Source organism: Ranitomeya variabilis, chromosome 1 (assembly GCF_051348905.1).
Source record: "Ranitomeya variabilis isolate aRanVar5 chromosome 1, aRanVar5.hap1, whole genome shotgun sequence".
Classification (NCBI taxonomy): domain Eukaryota; kingdom Metazoa; phylum Chordata; class Amphibia; order Anura; family Dendrobatidae; genus Ranitomeya; species Ranitomeya variabilis.
Genome location: NC_135232.1, coordinates 819696921 through 819717375, shown reverse-complemented (window position 1 = coordinate 819717375; position 20455 = coordinate 819696921). Strand labels below are relative to the sequence as shown.

At 44.7% G+C, this 20455-nt stretch overlaps 1 protein-coding gene across 2 annotated transcripts in view; it reads right to left on the bottom strand.

The window, feature by feature from the left end:
• The window catches only part of UBA6 (ubiquitin like modifier activating enzyme 6), a 137291-nt gene that overhangs the window by 69632 nt on the left and 47204 nt on the right, over positions 1–20455 (bottom strand). For both annotated transcript variants that reach the window (XM_077274974.1, XM_077274979.1), the window contains exons 12-15: positions 18022–18098; positions 16443–16509; positions 11359–11502; positions 5259–5326 (exon numbers count right to left, since the gene is read on the bottom strand). In XM_077274974.1, coding sequence (XP_077131089.1) covers positions 5259–5326; positions 11359–11502; positions 16443–16509; positions 18022–18098 — 356 coding nt within the window. The remainder of the gene's footprint in view (positions 1–5258; positions 5327–11358; positions 11503–16442; positions 16510–18021; positions 18099–20455) is intronic.

Sequence of the window (20455 nt, the reverse complement as noted above, 5' to 3'; positions counted from 1 at the left end):
CTCGGTCATCATATAGTATTAAGTGTATGGTGGTATTATTGGTCTTTGTATATTATGTTTTGTTATGCAGAGGTAATGGTCACATTATGTACTCACTGTAGTGGCAGTGATGATGGAAGAGAAAATTATGTAGCTGTATTATTTTGCCCTTGTACAGTACGAAGTTGATAATATTGGTCTTTGTATGGTGTTTAGGGTTAGTAACAGTGGTATACTGGAATTCTATATGTATAAAGCCTCTCTTAAGTGGCGGGAAGGTCTATAAGGAGACATGTGCTGTGGGGCTTGGGCCCCTGATCTTTCCGGACCCTATCAATGCCCCTGTATACAGTATAAATATTGCTAGAATTATGTCAGTTATTTCCTTCCAAAACCTTTCCAGGTCTGGACAGGTCAAAAACATGTGGAGCAAATATGCAGGTTGTGACCCCCATCTAGAACATAGGTTGTCATCTCTAAGCCTTAATTCACAGAGGAATTAGAGAGTTTCATAGATGTGATGTAATAAATAGAGATGTGACAACCTGTGCGCTTCGCTCAGTGGAGGTTGGGGGACCTGCTCTAACATTTCACTACATAGCCTTTCTTCAAGGGGCTATATACATCCCCACTCGAGTATAACCCCAGGTCGGCGTATACTCCAGTATATACGGTACATTTCTAATTGGAGGCATTTTCTAATATTATTACACCTACTACATATTGGGATAGGATCTTGGAGATGGGAATACCCCTTTAAGGATCCTCTAACCTCATCCAACAGGGTGGGGAAGGCACACCTACTCCATGATTTTTTTTAATTTGTGCACATTATGTTCCAGTTTAGACTCAAAGAAATAATCCCTACAATCTGAATAATTTGGCCAGTTTCATACAACATTCTTCTATCGCCATTATTCATGGAGTCCATTTGTGTTTCTCTTATTAAGGAACGTTATTGGAAGGGAGTGAAATGTTTAATTAATAATGCATATGTTGTGTATTCTGTAGTATGTTGAAGACCTTGACCATGATGAGTCAATGAAGATTGCTAAGGGGAAAATGCTTTATACGGCAAGAAAGTAATTCGCACAACACTGGATAGATGACAACGTCCGTCTGTACAAGACTTTATTGAGAAGGTAAACTGGATATTGACTCATGAGGGGATGTACGCTAAACGGGAGAAATACAATTAGACAATCAACTAGATTTTGATTAGAGCAGTTCTAACTAGAGGACAGTGATAAGATGTGCAATAACAGAGGGGCCGTGTCCCCCACTAATGGAGAAGTGGTCATGCAAGATATACAGGTCCTTCTCAAAAAATTAGCATATAGTGTTAAATTTCATTATTTACCATAATGTAATGATTACAATTAAACTTTCATATATTATAGATTCATTATCCACCAACTGAAATTTGTCAGGTCTTTTATTGTTTTAATACTGATGATTTTGGCATACAACTCCTGATAACCCAAAAAACCTGTCTCAATAAATTAGCATATTTCACCCGTCCAATCAAATAAAAGTGTTTTTTAATAACAAACAAAAAAACCATCAAATAATAATGTTCAGTTATGCACTCAATACTTGGTCGGGAATCCTTTGGCAGAAATGACTGCTTCAATGCGGCGTGGCATGGAGGCAATCAGCCTGTGACACTGCTGAGATGTTATGGAGGCCCAGGATGCTTCAATAGCGGCCTTAAGCTCATCCAGAGTGTTGGGTCTTGCGTCTCTCAACTTTCTCTTCACAATATCCCACAGATTCTCTATGGGGTTCAGGTCAGGAGAGTTGGCAGGCCAATTGAGCACAGTAATACCATGGTCAGTAAACCATTTACCAGTGGTTTTGGCACTGTGAGCAGGTGCCAGGAAGCATGAAGTGCTCCAAAATCTCCTGATAGCTAGCTGCATTGACCCTGCCCTTGATGAAACACAGTGGACCAACACCAGCAGCTGACATGGCACCCCACACCATCACTGACTGTGGGTACTTGACACTGGACTTCAGGCATTTTGGCATTTCCTTCTCCCCAGTCTTCCTCCAGACTCTGGCACCTTGATTTCCGAATGACATGCAAAATTTGCTTTCATCAGAAAAAAGTACTTGGGACCACTTAGCAACAGTCCAGTGCTGCTTCTCTGTAGCCCAGGTCAGGCGCTTCTGCCGCTGTTTCTGGTTCAAAAGTGGCTTTACCTGGGGAATGCGGCACCTGTAGCCCATTTCCTGCACACGCCTGTGCACGGTGGCTCTGGATGTTTCCACACCAGACTCAGTCCACTGCTTCCTCAGGTTCCCCAAGGTCTGGAATCGGTCCTTCTCCACAATCTTCCTCAGGGTCCGGTCACCTCTTCTCGTTGTACAGCGTTTTCTGCCACATTGTTTCCTTCCAACAGACTTACCATTGAGGTGCCTTGATACAGCACTCTGGGAACAGCCTATTTGTTGAGAAATTTCTTTCTGGGTCTTACCCTCTTGCTTGAGGGTGTCAATGATGGCCTTCTTGACATCTGTCAGGTCGCTAGTCTTACCCATGATGGGGGTTTTGAGTAATGAACCAGGCAGGGAGTTTTTAAAAGCCTCAGGTATCTTTTGCATGTGTTTAGAGTTAATTAGTTGATTCAGAAGATTTAGGGTAATAGGTCGTTTAGAGAACCTTTTCTTGATATGCTAATTTATTGAGACAGGTTTTTTGGGTTATCAGGAGTTGTAGGCCAAAATCATCAGTATTAAAACAATAAAAGACCTGACAAATTTCAGTTGGTGGATAATGAATCTATAATATATGAAAGTTTAATTGTAATCATTACATTATGGTAAATAATGAAATTTAACACTATATGCTAATTTTTTGAGAAGGACCTGTACTCGTTCTACGGCCTACCAAATGTTTCAGGTACTCCGGAGGAGAGATGAGGGGAGCGTTCCTGGCTGCGGATGGTTATACATCGCTTTATGCTCATCACTACCAACATTATATCATCTTCTAAATATTATACTTTATGCATTTTCTAATGTGACTGTACACAATAAGGATAATTTTTGTGGGGATTTTTTTTTCCTGAAAGGGAAAGTGGGCTGGAATTTGTATTGCTTGTGTTTTGTAAAAAATTTAACTCTTTCAAAAAAATAAAATAAAAAAAACAAACAACAAATTATTATTTAACCACTTCACGACTTTGGGGTTTCCTGTTTTTGCCTTTCCGTTTTTTTGCCCCCCTTCTTCCCAGAGCCATAACTTTTTGATTTTTTCATCAATATGGCCATGTGAGGGCTTGTTTTTTCGTGGGACGAGTTGTACTTTTGAACAAGACCATTTGACTTTACCGTATAGTGTACTAGAAAACAGGAAAAAAATTCCAAGTGTTGCGAAATGGCAAAACAAAACAAGCACAATTCCACCACTGTATTTACTATGTTCACGAAATGCTAAAACTGACCTGACATTAGGATTCTCCAGGTCATTACAAGTTCACAGATGCTAAACATGTATAGGTTCTTTTTTTATTTAGGTGCTGAAAAAAATTGCAAACGTTTGTAAAAAAAAAATAACAAAAAAAAAATGGCACCATTTTCTGAGACCCGTAGTTTCTGAATGCAGTGATACCAAATGTGTATTTATGGGTTTAGTTTGTATGAGAAAAAAAGGGTGATTTGAACTTTTAATTTTTTTTTTTAAACTTTCTTTTTCTACTTTTTGCTTGCTTCAATAGTCCCCTTAGGAGACTTGAAGCTGTGATGTGATTAACCAATCGCTTGTGCTACACATAGCAGGGCTAGCGTTCATTATTTGCTATGAACGCTGGCCACGGGACAGCATCCATAGAAGATCAGCAATGACATGCACGGGGTCTTCTGCACCCTGCGATCATGTGACAGGGGCGCCAATGGCGGGATTAGTGACACGCTTCCGGTAAGCGTGAATAAAGGCTATTCAACATACATGTGCTGCTATCACAATTGCTGTATAATGCCAAATGATAAATAAGTACGTCTCCAGCACATTGCTGTGCACCATAGATCATACATAGCCAAGCATAGGGATAACAAGTACAATAAGAATGGGGGCACCGAAGGAAGTGGTAAGATAAATACTTAGCTCTAGCCCGGTCAAGCAGTCACCCCCGGAACCAAACAGTCCAGCTGTATGTTGAATAGTCTGCATTCAGTCTGAGACTGGTATATACCTTGTACCTTAGGGACTATGCAACAATTAGAATCATCACTAGAAATAGGTCCTATGCTATCGCATCAGGAGTGCGGTGAAAATAACATCTGTGCGCGTCTCCGCTATTCCCCATGCAGGCGCAGTAACAGCCGCGTCGTTACCGCGCATGCGCGGGTAGAGAGCACAGTTGTGGCTGTTACTGCGCATGCGCGAGAACGTGAATGACACTGCCGTGGTGCCTTATGGGATTTGGGGACAGGGGCCGGAAGTCCCAACTTGCGATTATTATATAGGAAGTATTTATGATATAATGGCTTGTACGTCTACGAGTATTATACTCTTTATTGTGGATCTTTTTCTGTGTTATGTCATTATGGGATTTTTTTAAGTGAATTGTGTGTTGCATCTCAATAAAAATGTGTACATTTTATGGTGATCCCTGGCCATTTGCATATACTTTTTTCTTTTTGTGACAATAAGCCCTATCGTTACATTTATTAACCAAAGATTAATTCTATACAATATTAAAACAAATCTATCAGCAGGTTTCCCTATTTAATCTGTGAGTAGCATAACGTAGGAAGTGGAAACCTGAGGGTTATTTCTCTTTTAAATCTGTGTGCTATACTTTCAATACAATCAGCATTTTATCAGCAGGAGATTATCACTAGACGACTGTCTCACATATCAAGCTAACTGTGTAACCCCGCCCCCACCAGTGATTACCAACTTGCTGCCTATGCACAGTGTACACAGGAAGATGCCAGTCAGTGGTGTGAGCGGGGTTATACACAGCTCCGCATTCTGACCACTGCTACATCTACAGCAGAGAAAACAGGGACTTTATTAAAACGGTACCAAACAGCCAGTAAGTGATACATTGCTAGAATCAGGATTATTGTGTCTACATTAGTTTGCACAGCAGAAACATGCAAAATAATTTCCTTTGAGTGATAAAATTGAAAATAATAATCAGAACAAAGTTTAGCTGGTTGGTATGTCCCTCCACAACAGTTAAGGTTTCTCATGTGCCCCCTTGGGAAAATTTATTGCCCACCCCTGGGATACACAATTCCACTGACATCACAGGTAAAAATCATACCTAGGAAGGAACTCTTCTTGGCTTATCTGGTCTAATGGCTTCACAATTTCCATGGCATCTAGAAAAAGCTAAAGGAGAGAAAACAAACTATGAAAAAACAGGATTTTTGGTTGCTTACCGTAAAATCTGTTTCTCGGAGCCTTCATTGGGGGACACAGGAACCATGGGTGTATGCTGCTGCCACTAGGAGGCTGACACTATGCAAATAAAAAAGTTAGCTCCTCCTCTGCAGTGTACACCCTACCGACAGGAAGTAGGATATTCAGTTAGTGAGAAAGCAGTAGGAGAAGCAACGTGTAAACGAGAAAGAATAATAATAATATTATAATAATAATAATAATCTTCATTTATACAGCGCCAACAAACTTAAGCAGCGCTTTACAGTCTAACAGTTTCAAACACTCAAAGAGTGCTCAAAGAACACAAACGTTAACAGTATAACACAATAAACAGAGCTGTTCATCTTGGGAGGGTGCTGTGTCCCCCAATGAAGGCTCCGAGAAACAGATTTTACGGTAAGCAACCAAAAATCCTGTTTTCTCTATCGCCTCTCATTGGGGGACACAGGAACCATGGGACGTCCCAAAGCAGTCCCTGGGGTGGGAACAGCAGAAAAACTCCATTCAGGTCAAACACTCAAAGAGTGCTCAAAGAACACAAACGTAACCTTGGAGGCCGGCAGGCCTCTTGACGTAACGTCTGGAATGACAAAAAGACAGTCAGTCTTCCTAAAGAAGGCGGTCCTAGACAAATAGATCCTCACCGCCATGACCAGGTCTAGCCTGTTCAGCGAATGCCCCAGAGCAGGACAAAGGTGGGAAGGACGATCTTATTCAAGTAAAAAAGGAGGACACCACCCTGGGAAGAAAAGGCGACGAAGGCCTTAAAACTACCTTATCCTTGTGAAATACCAAGAAGTGGGGAGACAGGAGAGAGCCACCAACTCCGAGGCGTGCCTAATGGAGGTGATGGTCACCAGAAACGCCACCTTGCGGGACAGGACAGTGAGGCCTCATGGGGAGGTTCAAGGGGGGGAACCCCACTGAGCCTCCAGAACAAGATTGAGGTCCCAGGGATTCGCGGGAGTCTGGTACGGGAGAGCCGCATGCGCCACTCCTTGAAGAAAAGTTCTGATCTGAGAACGGGATGTATATAAATCTTTGTACCGTGATAGCCAGTAGCTAAGGACCTCTAAAAGGGACTTCAGAAAAAGGATGGAAAAGGTCGCTATCTGACCCTTCAGAGAACTAAGGGCAAGACCAGCATCAAGTTCTGCCTAGAGAAAACAGCCAAAATGGAAGGTTTCAACAGCAAAGCTGTTAACTTGAGTCACCAAGAACTCTGCGGCAGATGGGTCCCTGGTACAGAAGATCTGACCAGACTGGGGACCTCCAGTGGGAGTCCGCGAGAAGATGACGATCTCAGCGAACCAGAACCTTCTGGGCCAATGTGGTGCGGTCAGAATGACCAGCACCCCCTCCGCATTGATCTTCAACAGCCTGGGAAGGAAGGGAAGAGAGGAACAGAAAGGGAAGTACAAATTGCGACCCAGGAATGGTCAAAGTATCGGTATCCACAACAAGAGGATCGCGGACTTGGAAACAAACGGTGGAATTTTCCTAAGCAGACGGGCCGCCAGTAGATCCGTGTCCGGAGTTCCTCATCAAAGGCAAAATTGAAGGAAGACCTCCTGAAGCAGGAGCCCCTGTCCTGCCGCAAGGCCGTCGCGGCAGAGAAAACACTGCGGCCTAGTAATCCACGCCGGGGATATGCACTGCAGATAGTGCAGAAACCGTTGCCTCTGCCTAGAGGAGGATATTGGATACCTCCGCCATTGCAAAGAGACTGATTCCCTCCCTGGTGATTGACATAAGCCACAGCTGAGGCATTGGATGTCCGGATTCTGACTGGCAGACCTCTGAGAAGCCTTTCCCAGAGACTCAGGGATAGAAGACCCCTATCTCAAGGGTATCGATCCGCGGAGAGGACTCTTACTCTGACCAACGCCCCATTCAATGACGGATGGTGAGAAAACGCACCCCAGCCGGGGAGGCTGGTGACCGTCGTCACCACCTGCCTTGGGAGGACCGGACCTGGGGAATGAGAGGTGATGACAGCCACCAGTTGAGAGGCTATTAGAATCGGTCGGATTGGAGGATCCAGAGACAGTACAGACGTGTCCCACTGAGGAATGGGCTGCTGAATTGGTTTCAAGTGGAACAGCGCAAAAGAGAACGCTTACGGAGCTGTCACCATGCATCACAGTAACGTCGTAGCTGAACGGTAGGAAGGCAGCCGAGGACCCTACAGAGAGCAAACTCCGTATGGAGAATTGCCAGCTTTTCAAGAAGAAAAAACCCCCGGCGGTGTCGAACAACATGCGTAAGAGGACGAGACGCTGACTCGGAACAAGACAAGACTTTGTTCTGTTGGCCAACCACCAGAAACGGGACCGGGAGTCGAGGACGATGGTCAGACTCTTCTGGGCCTGAGACTTGATGAGGATGACTTCAAGGTATGGAAAGAGCACTAGGCCCTTGATCCTCAAGGAAAATCAGGACATGGAGCAAGGCATTTAGGATAGCCATGGAGCACAGGATGCCTGTGGATCCATGGAAGCCAGGACTGAAGAGAGGAACTTCATCCTGAAATGCCTCAGGCGGAGCCTTCTGTTCACTAACTTCAGAGACAGAATGGGTCGAACAGCGCCGCTCTTCTTCGGCACTACAAGCAGGTTTGAATAGAAACCTGTGAAGCGTACCTGCTGTGGAACGGAAACAATAACCTCCGAACAAAGAAAGAAGGAAATGGACGCAAAGAAACCCGAGATCAGAGGAGGACTTTTAGAGGTTGGGATTCGAAGAAGCAATTCCGGGCCGCGAAGCGAGCCGTATCTTGTATCCGGAGGATACCACCTCCCTGATCTAAGCGCCCTCCACCGGAGCTAGCCAAACATCTCTGAAAAAGACAGGAGATGCCTGCCCAAACTGGAAGAAATGCTGGGCCGTTGGCACGAGTTATGCCGAGGAAGATCTGCCAGGTCTAGGCCTGGTGGACCAACCATGGGAGTTGTGGGAATGCCGGGAAGGGATAGGCGTAAAGGGAGCCTTTTCTCTAGCCAGATGAGATTGCAGTCTGTGTTAGCTAGAGGAATATTCCGACGCCACAAAAGAGCGAAAGGACAAAGGGAACTCGTACCTCCCGTGGCATCATTAATAATTTGTTCCAGCATGTGGCCAAAGAGACAGGCCCCCTGGAAGGGGAGGCCGGTAAGCGACTTCTTGAAGACAAGTCCGCCTGCTGCGTCAGATGGCCACCATATTGCTGGACGCGTGAGCTGCAGAAGCCGCGCATCTAGGGAGGCAGATACTAAATATTTCCCTGCATAGGAAATTTGGTCCGACAGGTCAGCTAGCTCCCCCGGAGGAGCTCCAGCCGGGGTGCTCTTACAAGGCTGTTTGGTCCATCTATCTATGGTCCCTGAGACCCAGGTAGAGGCAATGACCGAGGCACAAAGTAGAAGCAGCCGTTCCAAAGGCTAATTTATCCAGCGGATCTATAATTGTATCCTTTGAACCCATGCCAAGTTGGCAGACAGTCTGGGAACTGACGAGTCCAGAATTGCCGAGGAATTAGTCCAGTTAGCGATGAGCTCAGGAGAGAAGGAATATAGGATGGCGAGATGCTTCCCTGTCTGAAAGCATCTGGTATGGCTCGCATTTCCCCTGGTAAGTACCACTACAAATTCAGTGTGTGGGGCAAAGACCTTGGAAGGTGGTTTGACCGTTTCTCTCGAGAGGAGGAGAGGAAGAGGGATCTCACTGGTCCAGACCAGAGGGCAAGATGGAGCGGGAAAGAAAGTTGTCAGACGTCCATGGGGCTGATGGTAGACATCCTGGTCTCCACCAACCGACAGGCTCCGGAGGGCGAGTGGGTGGGGAATGGAGCTGGGACCGAACCTCTAAGCACGCTTGTGTGCTAGGATCATGGTCCTGTTGTCGGATCAATGAGTATACGGGGTGGCGGTACATGCCGTACTCATAGTCCATAATGTGGGATTACAGGTGTGACTGTTCACCCTGTATCCCTTCTTGTGGCCTAAGTTGAACAAGGCTCGTCGGAAAATCCTGTGACCCACTAGCCATTGCGGTCAGTCACGGACACCAAAGGCGTGACATCCTGGTGAGGTCCGCCCCAGACTGAGACAGAAGGAAAGCCCACCAGGGATAATCATGGGTCTCGGTCTCACCCTTGGTAGGGACTCCTGGACAGGGAGTTGCTGCAGCTGACAAGAGGAAGCAGGAGGACAGGAACGCTCTCCTTATAGGATTAGGCCTGGGAGCAGACCCACTAAATGGATGCCCAAAGGTTAGGGAAACAGGAGAGGGGAGTAATAGACTGCATAGCAGAGTTACTCACAGTAATAGTAGAGTCCTGTAGACTGCTCACGGCTGTAGCTGCGACCGGCATCATGGCACAGGTCCAGGGCACCAGCGATGAGACGGCAACCTAAGGAGGATGCAGGGGACCCCGCTGGAGAAAGCGTGTGCTGGCCAATGTGGTGACCGCTGAAAGGGCGCTGGAACGTGCGCCCTGCTGCGAAGTTGGGGCAAGCAGCGGCATAGAAGTCATGGGCCCGGGAGCACCAAGATGGCGCCGGTGGGCGGGGAATAAATAGATTGTCGGGCGGGAGAAAGCCCGCCCGAAAAAAACGGAAGTGGAGGAGCGCGGTACCGGAAGTAGGCCCCGGCAGAAGCCGGGACCTAAATTAGAAGCCGGCGCCGCCGGAAAAGAGACCGCGGCTCCGAAGCAGTGCGCCGCAGAGCAGCGCGGCCACCTGCCAGGGCCGCCAGAGGGAATGAAATTGCCAGGGTCGCGGCGCCGAAGTAGGCCCCGGCCGAAGCCGGGGCCTAAATTAAGAGGTCGGCGCCGCCGGATATAGGAGACGCCGCCTCGCAGCGCCAAAGCCCGTAGGAAGTAAGTAGCGCGGCAGCCTGCCAAGGCCGCCGCGCAGGCACTGCATTGCAGCCGCAGGGGGAAGTGGTGCCCCTGTAAGAGGTGACATTGCGGCCGCCGAACAGAGCGGCCGCAGGGATGAAGGGGATAGGAAGGGGGAAGCGCGGCGGCCTTTACCACGCGAGATAAGCTCATCTAGGGGCCCCTTGGATCTCTATTAATATAAGATCAGCGCCGCAATAGAGGGTCATGCAGCGCCTATGGGAACTTCTACTCCCACACACTGTGAGGGTGGGCTTCAGGGAAAGATCTGGGGGATATAGGGAAATACTCACCTAAACATCCCACGTCGTCCGCTACTAACCTGAGGGGAATGAGACGTCCACGGCTCTGTGATGGACGTCCTCGTCTCCTCCAACCGACAGGCTCTGGTGGGCGAGTGGGTGGGGGACGGAGCCAGGACCGGACTTCTAAGCACGCTTGTGTGCTAGGCTCTTGGTCCTGGAGAGGGATCTATGAGGATACGGGGTGGCAGTACACGCCGTACTCATAGTCCGCTTTGTGGGACTACAGGTGTGACTGTTCACCCTGTATCCCTCCGGAAAATCTGAAAAGAAACGACGCACATTGAGGTAGATAAGGGTCTAATGAAAGACCCGTGTCCACCTCCTACTGACACTAAGCTAAACTGAATATCCTACTTCCTGTCGGTAGGGTGTACACTGCAGAGGAGGAGCTAACTTTTTTATTTGCATAGTGTCAGCCTCCTAGTGGCAGCAGCATACACCCATGGTTCCTGTGTCCCCCAATGAGAGGCGATAGAGAAAGATATAATTTAATGTAACTTCCAGTGGTTGCGAGTCGAGGGGCTTTCACAATAAATAAAATACAAGGGATGGCTTGCCAGAATCTCACAAATGAATTTGGTTTCTTGGCAATACATTATATCATTAAAGGGATATAACCTACAAGAAAGAGAAGGGAGCTAGAAATAGATGTAAATTTATAAAAATATATTTATTAAATCAGCTGTCATGTGTGGGGAAAAATGCGGGCTCCGGCATGGAGTTGGGGACACGACATATGACGTAAATATACAATCATATGTCGTGAAGGGGTTAAGCCATTAGTGGGACATACTTACCCATTGTTGTAAAGGAGAGAACTTCTCCGAGACAGCTTTCAGAACTTCTTGGCTGATAATTCCACCTGTGGCTGCGGCAAGAGGAGCAAGAAAACCTCGAGCTGTCCAGGAAATCCACTTCACCAAGTGATTGTCAATCGAGGGCTGGAATTCAGGACAATGAGAGAGTTGGGTGAGAATAGGTGAATCTACCAAATGTAGAAATTTTACACTAACGTCATTAACTTCTTTATTATACGGGTTGAAGAGGTAAAAACAAACAAACAAACTAAAATACTAGATGATGAATAAATAAATAAAAAAGAGCAATGATGTCACAACTTCACCACAAATCACTGGGCTCAGCCATTATCTCTATGTAGACATCATATGACTGCTCAGACCAGTGATTGGCTGTAAAGGTCACATGTGATGCAATCCTGATATCAGCGCTGCAGCCTGTCACAGACCTGAAGCAGCGGGAGAGCGGCATTGTTGGAGCAGCAATAAACCAGTACAGAAAATATTAGTTTTACACTCCCCAAGAATCCAGAATAATAAAAAAAAGTCACAGAAACCCCCCTTCAAAACCGACAATAAAAATTCAAAGTTAAAGGGGATGTCTGATTCAAATAATGTCTATTTGTCTCTGTATTAAAAAAACTAATCACACACACTGCTAGCACGCTCCACTAGCCAGGGTTAAAGGTACCTTCACACGAAACGACTTTGTAACGATATCGCTAGCGATCCGTGACGTTGCAGCGTCCTCGCTAGCGATATCGTTTCGTTTGACACGCAGCAGCGATCAGGATCCTGCTGTAATGTCGCTGGTCGCTGAATAAAGTCCAGAACTTTATTTGGTCGTCCGATCGCCGTGTATCGTTGTGTTTGAAAGCAAAAGCAACGATACCAGCGATGTTTTACACTGGTAACCAGGGTAAACATCGGGTTACCAAGCGCAGGGCCGCGCTTAGTAACCCGATGTTTACCCTGGTTACCAGCGTAAAAGTAAAAAAAAACAAACAGTACATACTCACCTGCGCGTCCCCCAGCGTCTGCTTCCTGACACTTACTGAGCGCCGTAAAATGAAAGTGAAAGCACAGCGGTGACGTCACCGCTGTGCTGTTAGGGCCGGAGCTCAGTCAGTGTCAGGAAGCAGACGCTGGGGGACGCGCAGGTGAGTATGTACTGTTTGTTTTTTTTACTTTTACGCTGGTAACCAGGGTAAATATCGGGTTACTAAGCGCGGCCCTGCGCTTAGTAACCCGATGTTTACCCTGGTTACCCGGGGACCTCGGCATCGTTGGTCGCTGGAGAGCGGTCTGTGTGACAGCTCCCCAGCGATCAAACAGCGACGCTGCAGCGATCGGCATCGTTGTCGCTATCGCTGCAGCGTCGCTTCGTGTGAAGGTACCTTTAGAGATGATCCTTTACGCTTTATTCACACATCTCAATTTGGTCCGTTTTTTTTTTTTTTTTTTTTAAACGCCATTCGTTTTCCAAAACCAGGTCTGTGATTTGGGGACACTCCTGGTCTTGGCATGAAATACTGATGACAGAGTGACCAAAAATACTGACGTGTGAATAAAGCCATAAAGGAAGACTTTGTTTACCCAAGCATCACAATGCGCAACATATATAGGTAGCAGTTGTTCAAACCCCAAAATCCATTTAGCCATGTCATTTATTTTTATTTTCTTGAGACCAAAGCCAATTTTGGCCTCTACGGCAATATGTTTTTTTTACACTTTTCTATTGTCAAAGTTTCAAGAGCCATGACTTTTTATGACAATTATTTGAGCATTTGTTTTTTAAAATGGGATTGTTGGTTTTGTGAAATCATTTTGGTGTATAAATTAATTTTTATTAAAGAGGTGGTCCAAAATTAACAATGATTTTAATCCTAAATGGTTGTAAATGGTTGGCTATTTAAAGGGAACCTGTCACGCCCCCGCAGGCGTTTTTAACTAAAAGAGCCACCTTGTGCAGCACTAATTCTGCATTCTGTCAAGGTGGCTCTTTTAGTTGGGGTGCCTGCCAACGCTGAAATATTAGTTTTTAGAATTTGCCTTTCCTACCTGTAGTTTGTCAGGAGGGCATGTCCTTTCCCCCTGACACAAACACATCCCAGTGGTCACTCAGGGCCTCCGTGTGCCGCCTCCACTTCCTTCATTAACGCCCCCTGCGTTGTGATGGGAGTCGAAGGGCAGCGCAAACTGCGCATGCACAAAAAAAAACAACTTACAGCGCAGGCGTCGGGGACGTTAATGAAGGAAGCAGAGGCAGCACCCGGCGCACGGAGGCCCTGAGTGACGGCTGGTAGGCGTTTGAGTCAGGGGGGAAAGACATGCCCCCCTGACAAACTACAGGTTGGAAAGACAAATTCTAAAAACAAATAGTTCAGCATTGGCAGGGACCCCAACTAAAAGAGCCACCTTGACAGACTGCAGCATTACTGCTGCACAAGTGACTCTTTTAGTTAAAAATGCCTGGGGGGGGGGGGGGGGGGGGGGGGTGTGACAGGTTCCCTTTAATGTCATAATCTGATCTTTTCTTATATATTTTAATTAAAAAGTCCCACTACATTATAGGACTTTTTTTTTTGAGAGAGAGAACCCCCAGTGCATGTTGGGATTCTCAAATGAGTCGTCCTCAGGGGGCAGAGGCAGCAGTCACTGCTGTAGCCTCTGATCCCACCCTGAAAGGAAGAGTGAGGTCTGGGCTAGTCCCTACTGTGCTGAACATGCATCAGTTGTCAACTCGGCTCTCTTGCCGCTTGTCACTGCTCATCAGAGCTGGCAAGGGAGAGCTCCGTCTTTGTGCATTAAAAAGAATATTGCATAGTGACAAGATCCTACTGAGCATACATTGGAACTGACAACCCACATATGCTTAGTAGAGAAAGGACTAGCCCAGCCCATGAAATGGAAGATATTGATGACGGTTCGTTTAAGGGTGGGGACTGAGACTGCAGCGGCGACCGGTGACTACTCATCTCAGTAATGCCGTGCACATAAAAGCCGTTCTATGCTGCCTGTCCACATTGGACATTACCTTTCTGAATCCTGCTCATACAGGTACTTATACATATGACCAGGTTTTTAAATACATCAGATAGGGATTGCTCAAATATAGGTATACCTTGACGTTTGGTAGAGCGGCTTAATATACATTTTTTGCAAAAAAAACTATTAGGCTGTGTGCACACGTTGCTGATTTTTCGAGGTTTTTTCGCGATAAAAACGCTATAAAACCACAAAAAAACAGCATACAATATGCATCCCATCATTTAGAATGGATTCCGCATGTTTTGTGCACATGATAAAAAACGCAGCATGTTCATTACTTTTGCGTTTTTTTTGCGGATTTCCCACTATAAAATGCATTGTGAAATGTCCGAAAAAAAAACGCACCAAAAACGCGTCAAAACCGCGGCAAAAACGCATGCAGATTTCTTGCAGAAAATTTCAGGTTTTTCTCAGGAATTTTCTACAAGAAATCCTGACGTGTGCACATAGCCTTAACCAAATACCCTGTATTTTTCCATCCTTTTATTAGCACTTGCTGTTTACTGATATTTTTTTATTGGTTTCACTGTGCTTTTTTTGTGCTTCAGTTTCCTGGTGGTGTGAACAATGTCCCTACAGGCTTGTTCACCGTGTGCACGGCTCATGTGTTTCTGTTTCATCTCAGTAATGCACTGGGGGCTCTCAAGCGAGGTGTTGCCACACATGAAGTAGGTGAAAATAATAATAAAGCAGTTAAATAGCACAGTGAGGAAACAATGGGGGCTTTTTAATTACAGTATATTAGAAAAGAGATGAGATTATTACATTAAAAAGACAGACATTTAGGATTAAAATTTAAGTTAGTTTCGGCCCACACGTTTAACTCTATTGGGATGAGTGTAAACCAACCAACAATCCTGCCATTTTTTCTCACATCTTAAATTTGACACTATTCACGATCCTGTATAGATACAGTGTTCATTTATTTTGTAGGTTTGTATTCATTTTTGAGATACCAAATTTCATAGAGTGATGCTTTACTATTTTATTATAATACATACCCTATTTTGAGGTATATGAGGGCTTATTTATGGAGTGACGAACTAGTTTTCATTGGTACCAATATGTTGTACATGAAACTTTCTTATCACTTTTATACACCTTTATCCTACAGTTTGATATGTTCACAACAATACCAACTCTAAAAACCAGATGTCTCCGTTCCTCCCGGAACCACTTTTAAGCTCCAGTTACTGGATTTCTTCACTGGAGGAGTGCCACCATTTTTGGCGATATTATGCACACAGCCATTTTATCTGTAGACAAACTAGGACTGTTCTTTGAGGGACAAGATGTAGTTTTTCCTGGTACCCCTTTTGGATACATTTGGCTTTTTGATCTCTCTGCAATTTAATTTATTTTAGGAGGCATGAACAGACAATACATCTAAAATTGCTGTTTTAATGGGATTCACATACTTGGGACACGATTGTTTTCATCATTTTTTTCCTTGTCATGAGGCAAGATAAACACAGACAGCAATTCTGTTTTTCATATTTTTATGGCTTTTACTGTGCAGGATAATCAATTTTTTTAGGTAGATGATAATATCAGTGCAGAGATACCAAATGTGTGTTGTTTATGCAGGTTTTTTTTTTTAAGAAAATGTTTTTGTTTTTCTAACACCTACCGTAAGTCAAAGGGGTTAAACTTTTGGGAATGGAGCTCGCGCTGGTCCCAACAAATGCAGCAGGCGCTTAGCTGTATATGGCAGCCGTCTCCTGTTGGCACGGGCACAACTCCTCAGCCTGTGCCATCTCTATGACATAACTCTACCCTGGATTGCCGGAAAGGACTTGCAATCTGCAACTACAGTTATGTCATTTTGCGGAAGGGGTTAATACTAAGAAACTAAGACAGCTATAAGATGGCAGTCTGCTGATAAAGTTGTGTGCCTGAAAACCAGAGATATCGTACATGTGAAAGTATTACCGTACTTCCATATGGAAGATAAATCAATAGTCGCAGATGTAAAATAATCAAACCAATAAATCCTTTAACCCGAGCAGCAATCTTTAGGCTGTGAAACCTACTTTACTCTGCAGATTCTCATTTACAGATGCCGCTAAGGTCTGCATCTCTTCGGCATCCTGAAGGCACCTACAGAAACAAGATTTCATATACATTCATAGTTTTACTCAAACTTGAGACTCAAATCCTAAAATGGTCTTGTTACATAATATGCAAGTAGGGGGCTGCATCACTATTAGTTATGTACAACGACCAGGATAAGTGAGGGGCTACCCTTGTGGGAGCTGGAACACCCAGCTGTGCCCAGCACTGGCCAACTGGAGAATTGTAACAAGATTTTCAATAGTAGCTATTTTTTCCAGGTTTTTTAAGTGCTTAAATTTACATAACCCAATTCCAGCACCAGGTCTCCTTTAGGACTGCACTACACACCAATTCAGGGCGAACGCAGGACCAGCAAGCCATGTTTGTTGGTTTACAGCTGCCCCGTGCCAAAATTAATTTAACACATCCCATACATGTAAGGATAGGGACATGCTGATGATATGAGAACCGATGTATAGTGTGTGTAGTTTGACAATAGGGATAGCAATAATTAATGTTTGGGACTAGCCTAAAGTGGGAGGGACTGCGTTGCAGGGAAAGTCACAATTTCTGGTCACATAGGGCCTGGAGTGTATGACAAGTGGACCCAAGGGTCCAAGGTGAGCAGTGCCACATTCTGGGGGGGTCCCTAAGTGAGAAGAGTCCAAAGTAAGGAGATAGTCACTTCTGTTCCAGATCTGACAAAGAAACAGAGTGAACTTCCGGAGACGGGTCCTGGGAGAAGACACCTAGCAGAGAGGCCAAGAAGTTACAGCTCGCAAGGTAAATGGGCCTGGACAGGACAGAGTACAAAAGATGCACAGATTGCCCGGGCGGGAGTTCCAGAGCGTCAGGGATCTGTAAGCCAAGTCCGGCCATAATGGCACCTTAAGGGGAAGAAAAAGGCGGAACGAGTAAAGGAGTCTTTTGAGCAGGACTTTAAGGTTAAAGCTGGCTTATGGTGAACTAGTGAGAAACAGTGGAAACAGAAGACCAGTAGAAAGAGTAAAAGAGGAAAAAAGTGAAGATGGAGCACAATAGAGAAACAAAGGAAACAGTGTGGAAAATGCTTCAAGATGTAATAGAAACGTTCATAAGACTGTGTACCCACTATCTCTTGTATATATTCCCTACAAAGTTTCTGTTCAGTAAAAAGTTCATTTTCGAATAGTGGTCTCCCTCATTGAGATGTAAAAAATCTGGTCCTGGCAACCAACATCAGTTACATGTGGCCTGCACGAGTGTAGCGCCCTCACAGCACAAGTCTACACACCCAGCCAGGACCCCCACGTTCACGTAATGTGCTGGGGCTCAAGAGACTAGTACCTCGCCCACGGCTGCCGCGCCACGTTACGTACACTCGTCATATTAAAGCGTGCTGGGTAAAACACGTCTGGCAGTTATCATTTACATTTTCAGTACTCATAATAATATATTCAGTGCATCTATTAATGTGGGTGAGGTGACCTAGCAACATTCATGCATAACATCCTAAGCATTGCACAATCAGCTCTTCATGGCTGCATCATACCGCAGTCTTACATTTACTAAAACTACCTTATGTTTGGCAGACGACCGTGCTTCTCCTGGAAATGATCCAATGCCAGCATTGCCACGTGGATGCTTAATGGTGCCTGAAAATTTAGAAGAAAAATAAGGCACACTTACTGAACTGCTCGGGCTTACAAAATACACAATACAAGCTCACATAACTCTCCAGCTTGCAAATCTTTGTTATTCTGCATTTACCAAGGACATTTGTACCGTATTTTTCGGACTACAAGACACACTTTTTCCCCCCCAAAAAAGGGGGGAAAATGAGGGGTGCGTCTAATAGTCGAAATGCAGGCTTACCCCCCCTATCACCCCTACTTTTCAACTTGGCCCTTGAACCCCTAGCCGAACACATTCGTAGCAATGCCAAAATTAAAGGTATCCATACCCAACACAAGGAACACAAAATAAGCCTATTCGTGGACGATATCATTTTGACTTTAACTGACCCCCAAAACTCTTCATCTGAGGTTTTTAGTGAGCTGGACGAGTTCTCAGATCTATCTAACTACAAAATCAACCAATCAAAATCGAACATCCTTCCTCTTAATCTTGACACTAAACAAACGGATGCAATAAAGGATAAAACATCCCTCAACTGGTGCAACAGAGAGATTCCTTATCTAGGTATTACTCTCTGCAACAATCTCCAACTTACGGTGAAGATAAATCTGAGAAATTTGACAGACTCAATAAGCAAAGACTGCTTAATCTTTAAAGAAAAAAATCTCTCTTGGTGGGGAAAAAATTATATCCTTAAAACACATACCCTTCCAAAAATTCTATATGTTCTCCGATGTCTCCCTCTGCCCATCCCGGTCATACTTCTAACAAATATCCAAACCTTGTTCAAAACCTTCTTGTGGGGAGGAAAAAAAGCCAGGACTTCTTCCTCATCATTATACAGGAGGAAAGGGAATGGTGGGATGGGCCTTCCTAACATTATTGCCCATTATCAAACCCTTCTGATTAAACAAAGTGTCCATTGGATTTCCCAACGTGAACCTCCGGCCTGGTTTGACTTGGAATTATTTTTAAATAATGGCAAACAGTTAAGTAATATCATCACTCAAGCAATCTCAAACCATCTTCCTAACTGCAACGCTCACCCTCTATTCCAGGCCATCGCCCAAGCCTGGCGTAAATTCTCCAAACCAAGCAGACGGACACACAAATTCTCCATTCTTAAAAACATACCCCTTACTCTTATCTTTAGTTTATCTAATATAACCCTCCCTACAATCTGGCCAGAATTTAAAATCACAAAATTGGGAGATATCCACAACGGCTCCAATTTCTTAGACTTTTCATCCCTGAGGAAAAACTTTAACATTCCTCACTCCTTTTTCTTAGAATTCATCCTCCTAAAAGATAACGTCCTCGCTTTTCTTAAAAAAAAAAAAGAACTTTACCCACTCCTCAATAAAAGTCTTACTCAATCCTCATCATAAAATCTTCTGGAGTCATGGTTTTCTCTATGACTCTTTCAACAATGACGATAGTTTGTCAAAAAGCCCTTATATGATCACCTGGGAAAAAACCCCAAAATCCACCTTTTCTCCTGAGCAATGGGAAGAAGCTCTCTCCAAAACGTACGACTCCACAATCTCATTCTCTCTTCAAGAAACATACTTTAAAACTATTAGTAATTGGTACCTTACCCCGGCAAAATTAGCACACTTCGGTCCTTCAAACTCATCCTCACCCCTTTGCTGGAGAGACTGCGGCTTCAAGGTAGATCTATTACATATGCTCTGGGAATGTCCTAGAGTCAAAATAGTCTGGTCTTGGATCTCTACCACTCTCAACAAACTCTCTAACAAAACTTTAACCCTCACCCCTCAAATGGCCCTTCTTTCCCTCAACCTGGACGAATTAGACTTGGCACTCCAACCCATTTTTATTCATCTTTGTCTTGTAGCAAAAAATCTCATCACTTTCCACTGGAAAAACAAAACACTCCCAAATCCAGAGGCTATCCTACACCTAGTCCAGCAACATAGATCACATGAACTGAAATTTGCTCTGATTAGCAATCAGTTTGCAAGATTTTACAAAAAATGGAACAAATGGGACAAGGCCTTTCCGTCCCCCATTACTTAATTCCCTCACCACCAAATTCTAGGTGCAATACCATTTAATTTTATACTCTGTGCACTAACGGTTCAATCCTTGTTAAATATTTGCTCACATATGATTGGCCTTAATTGGCTTGCAATCTCTCGTCTGTTTATTTGTCTATGCGTTGGTTTGCAGTTGTTTCGTTTAAACCTTATGACCTGGACATTATGTACCTTATAAGTGTATATCACTGTTATATTGATATTTTTCCCTATGCCCCTCCCTCTTCCAACGCCCCCCCCCCCCCCCTACCGTCCTATCCCACCCTTATTCCCTTTTCTTGCCTGTTATTTTAAAATCCAAATAAAATCTTTGG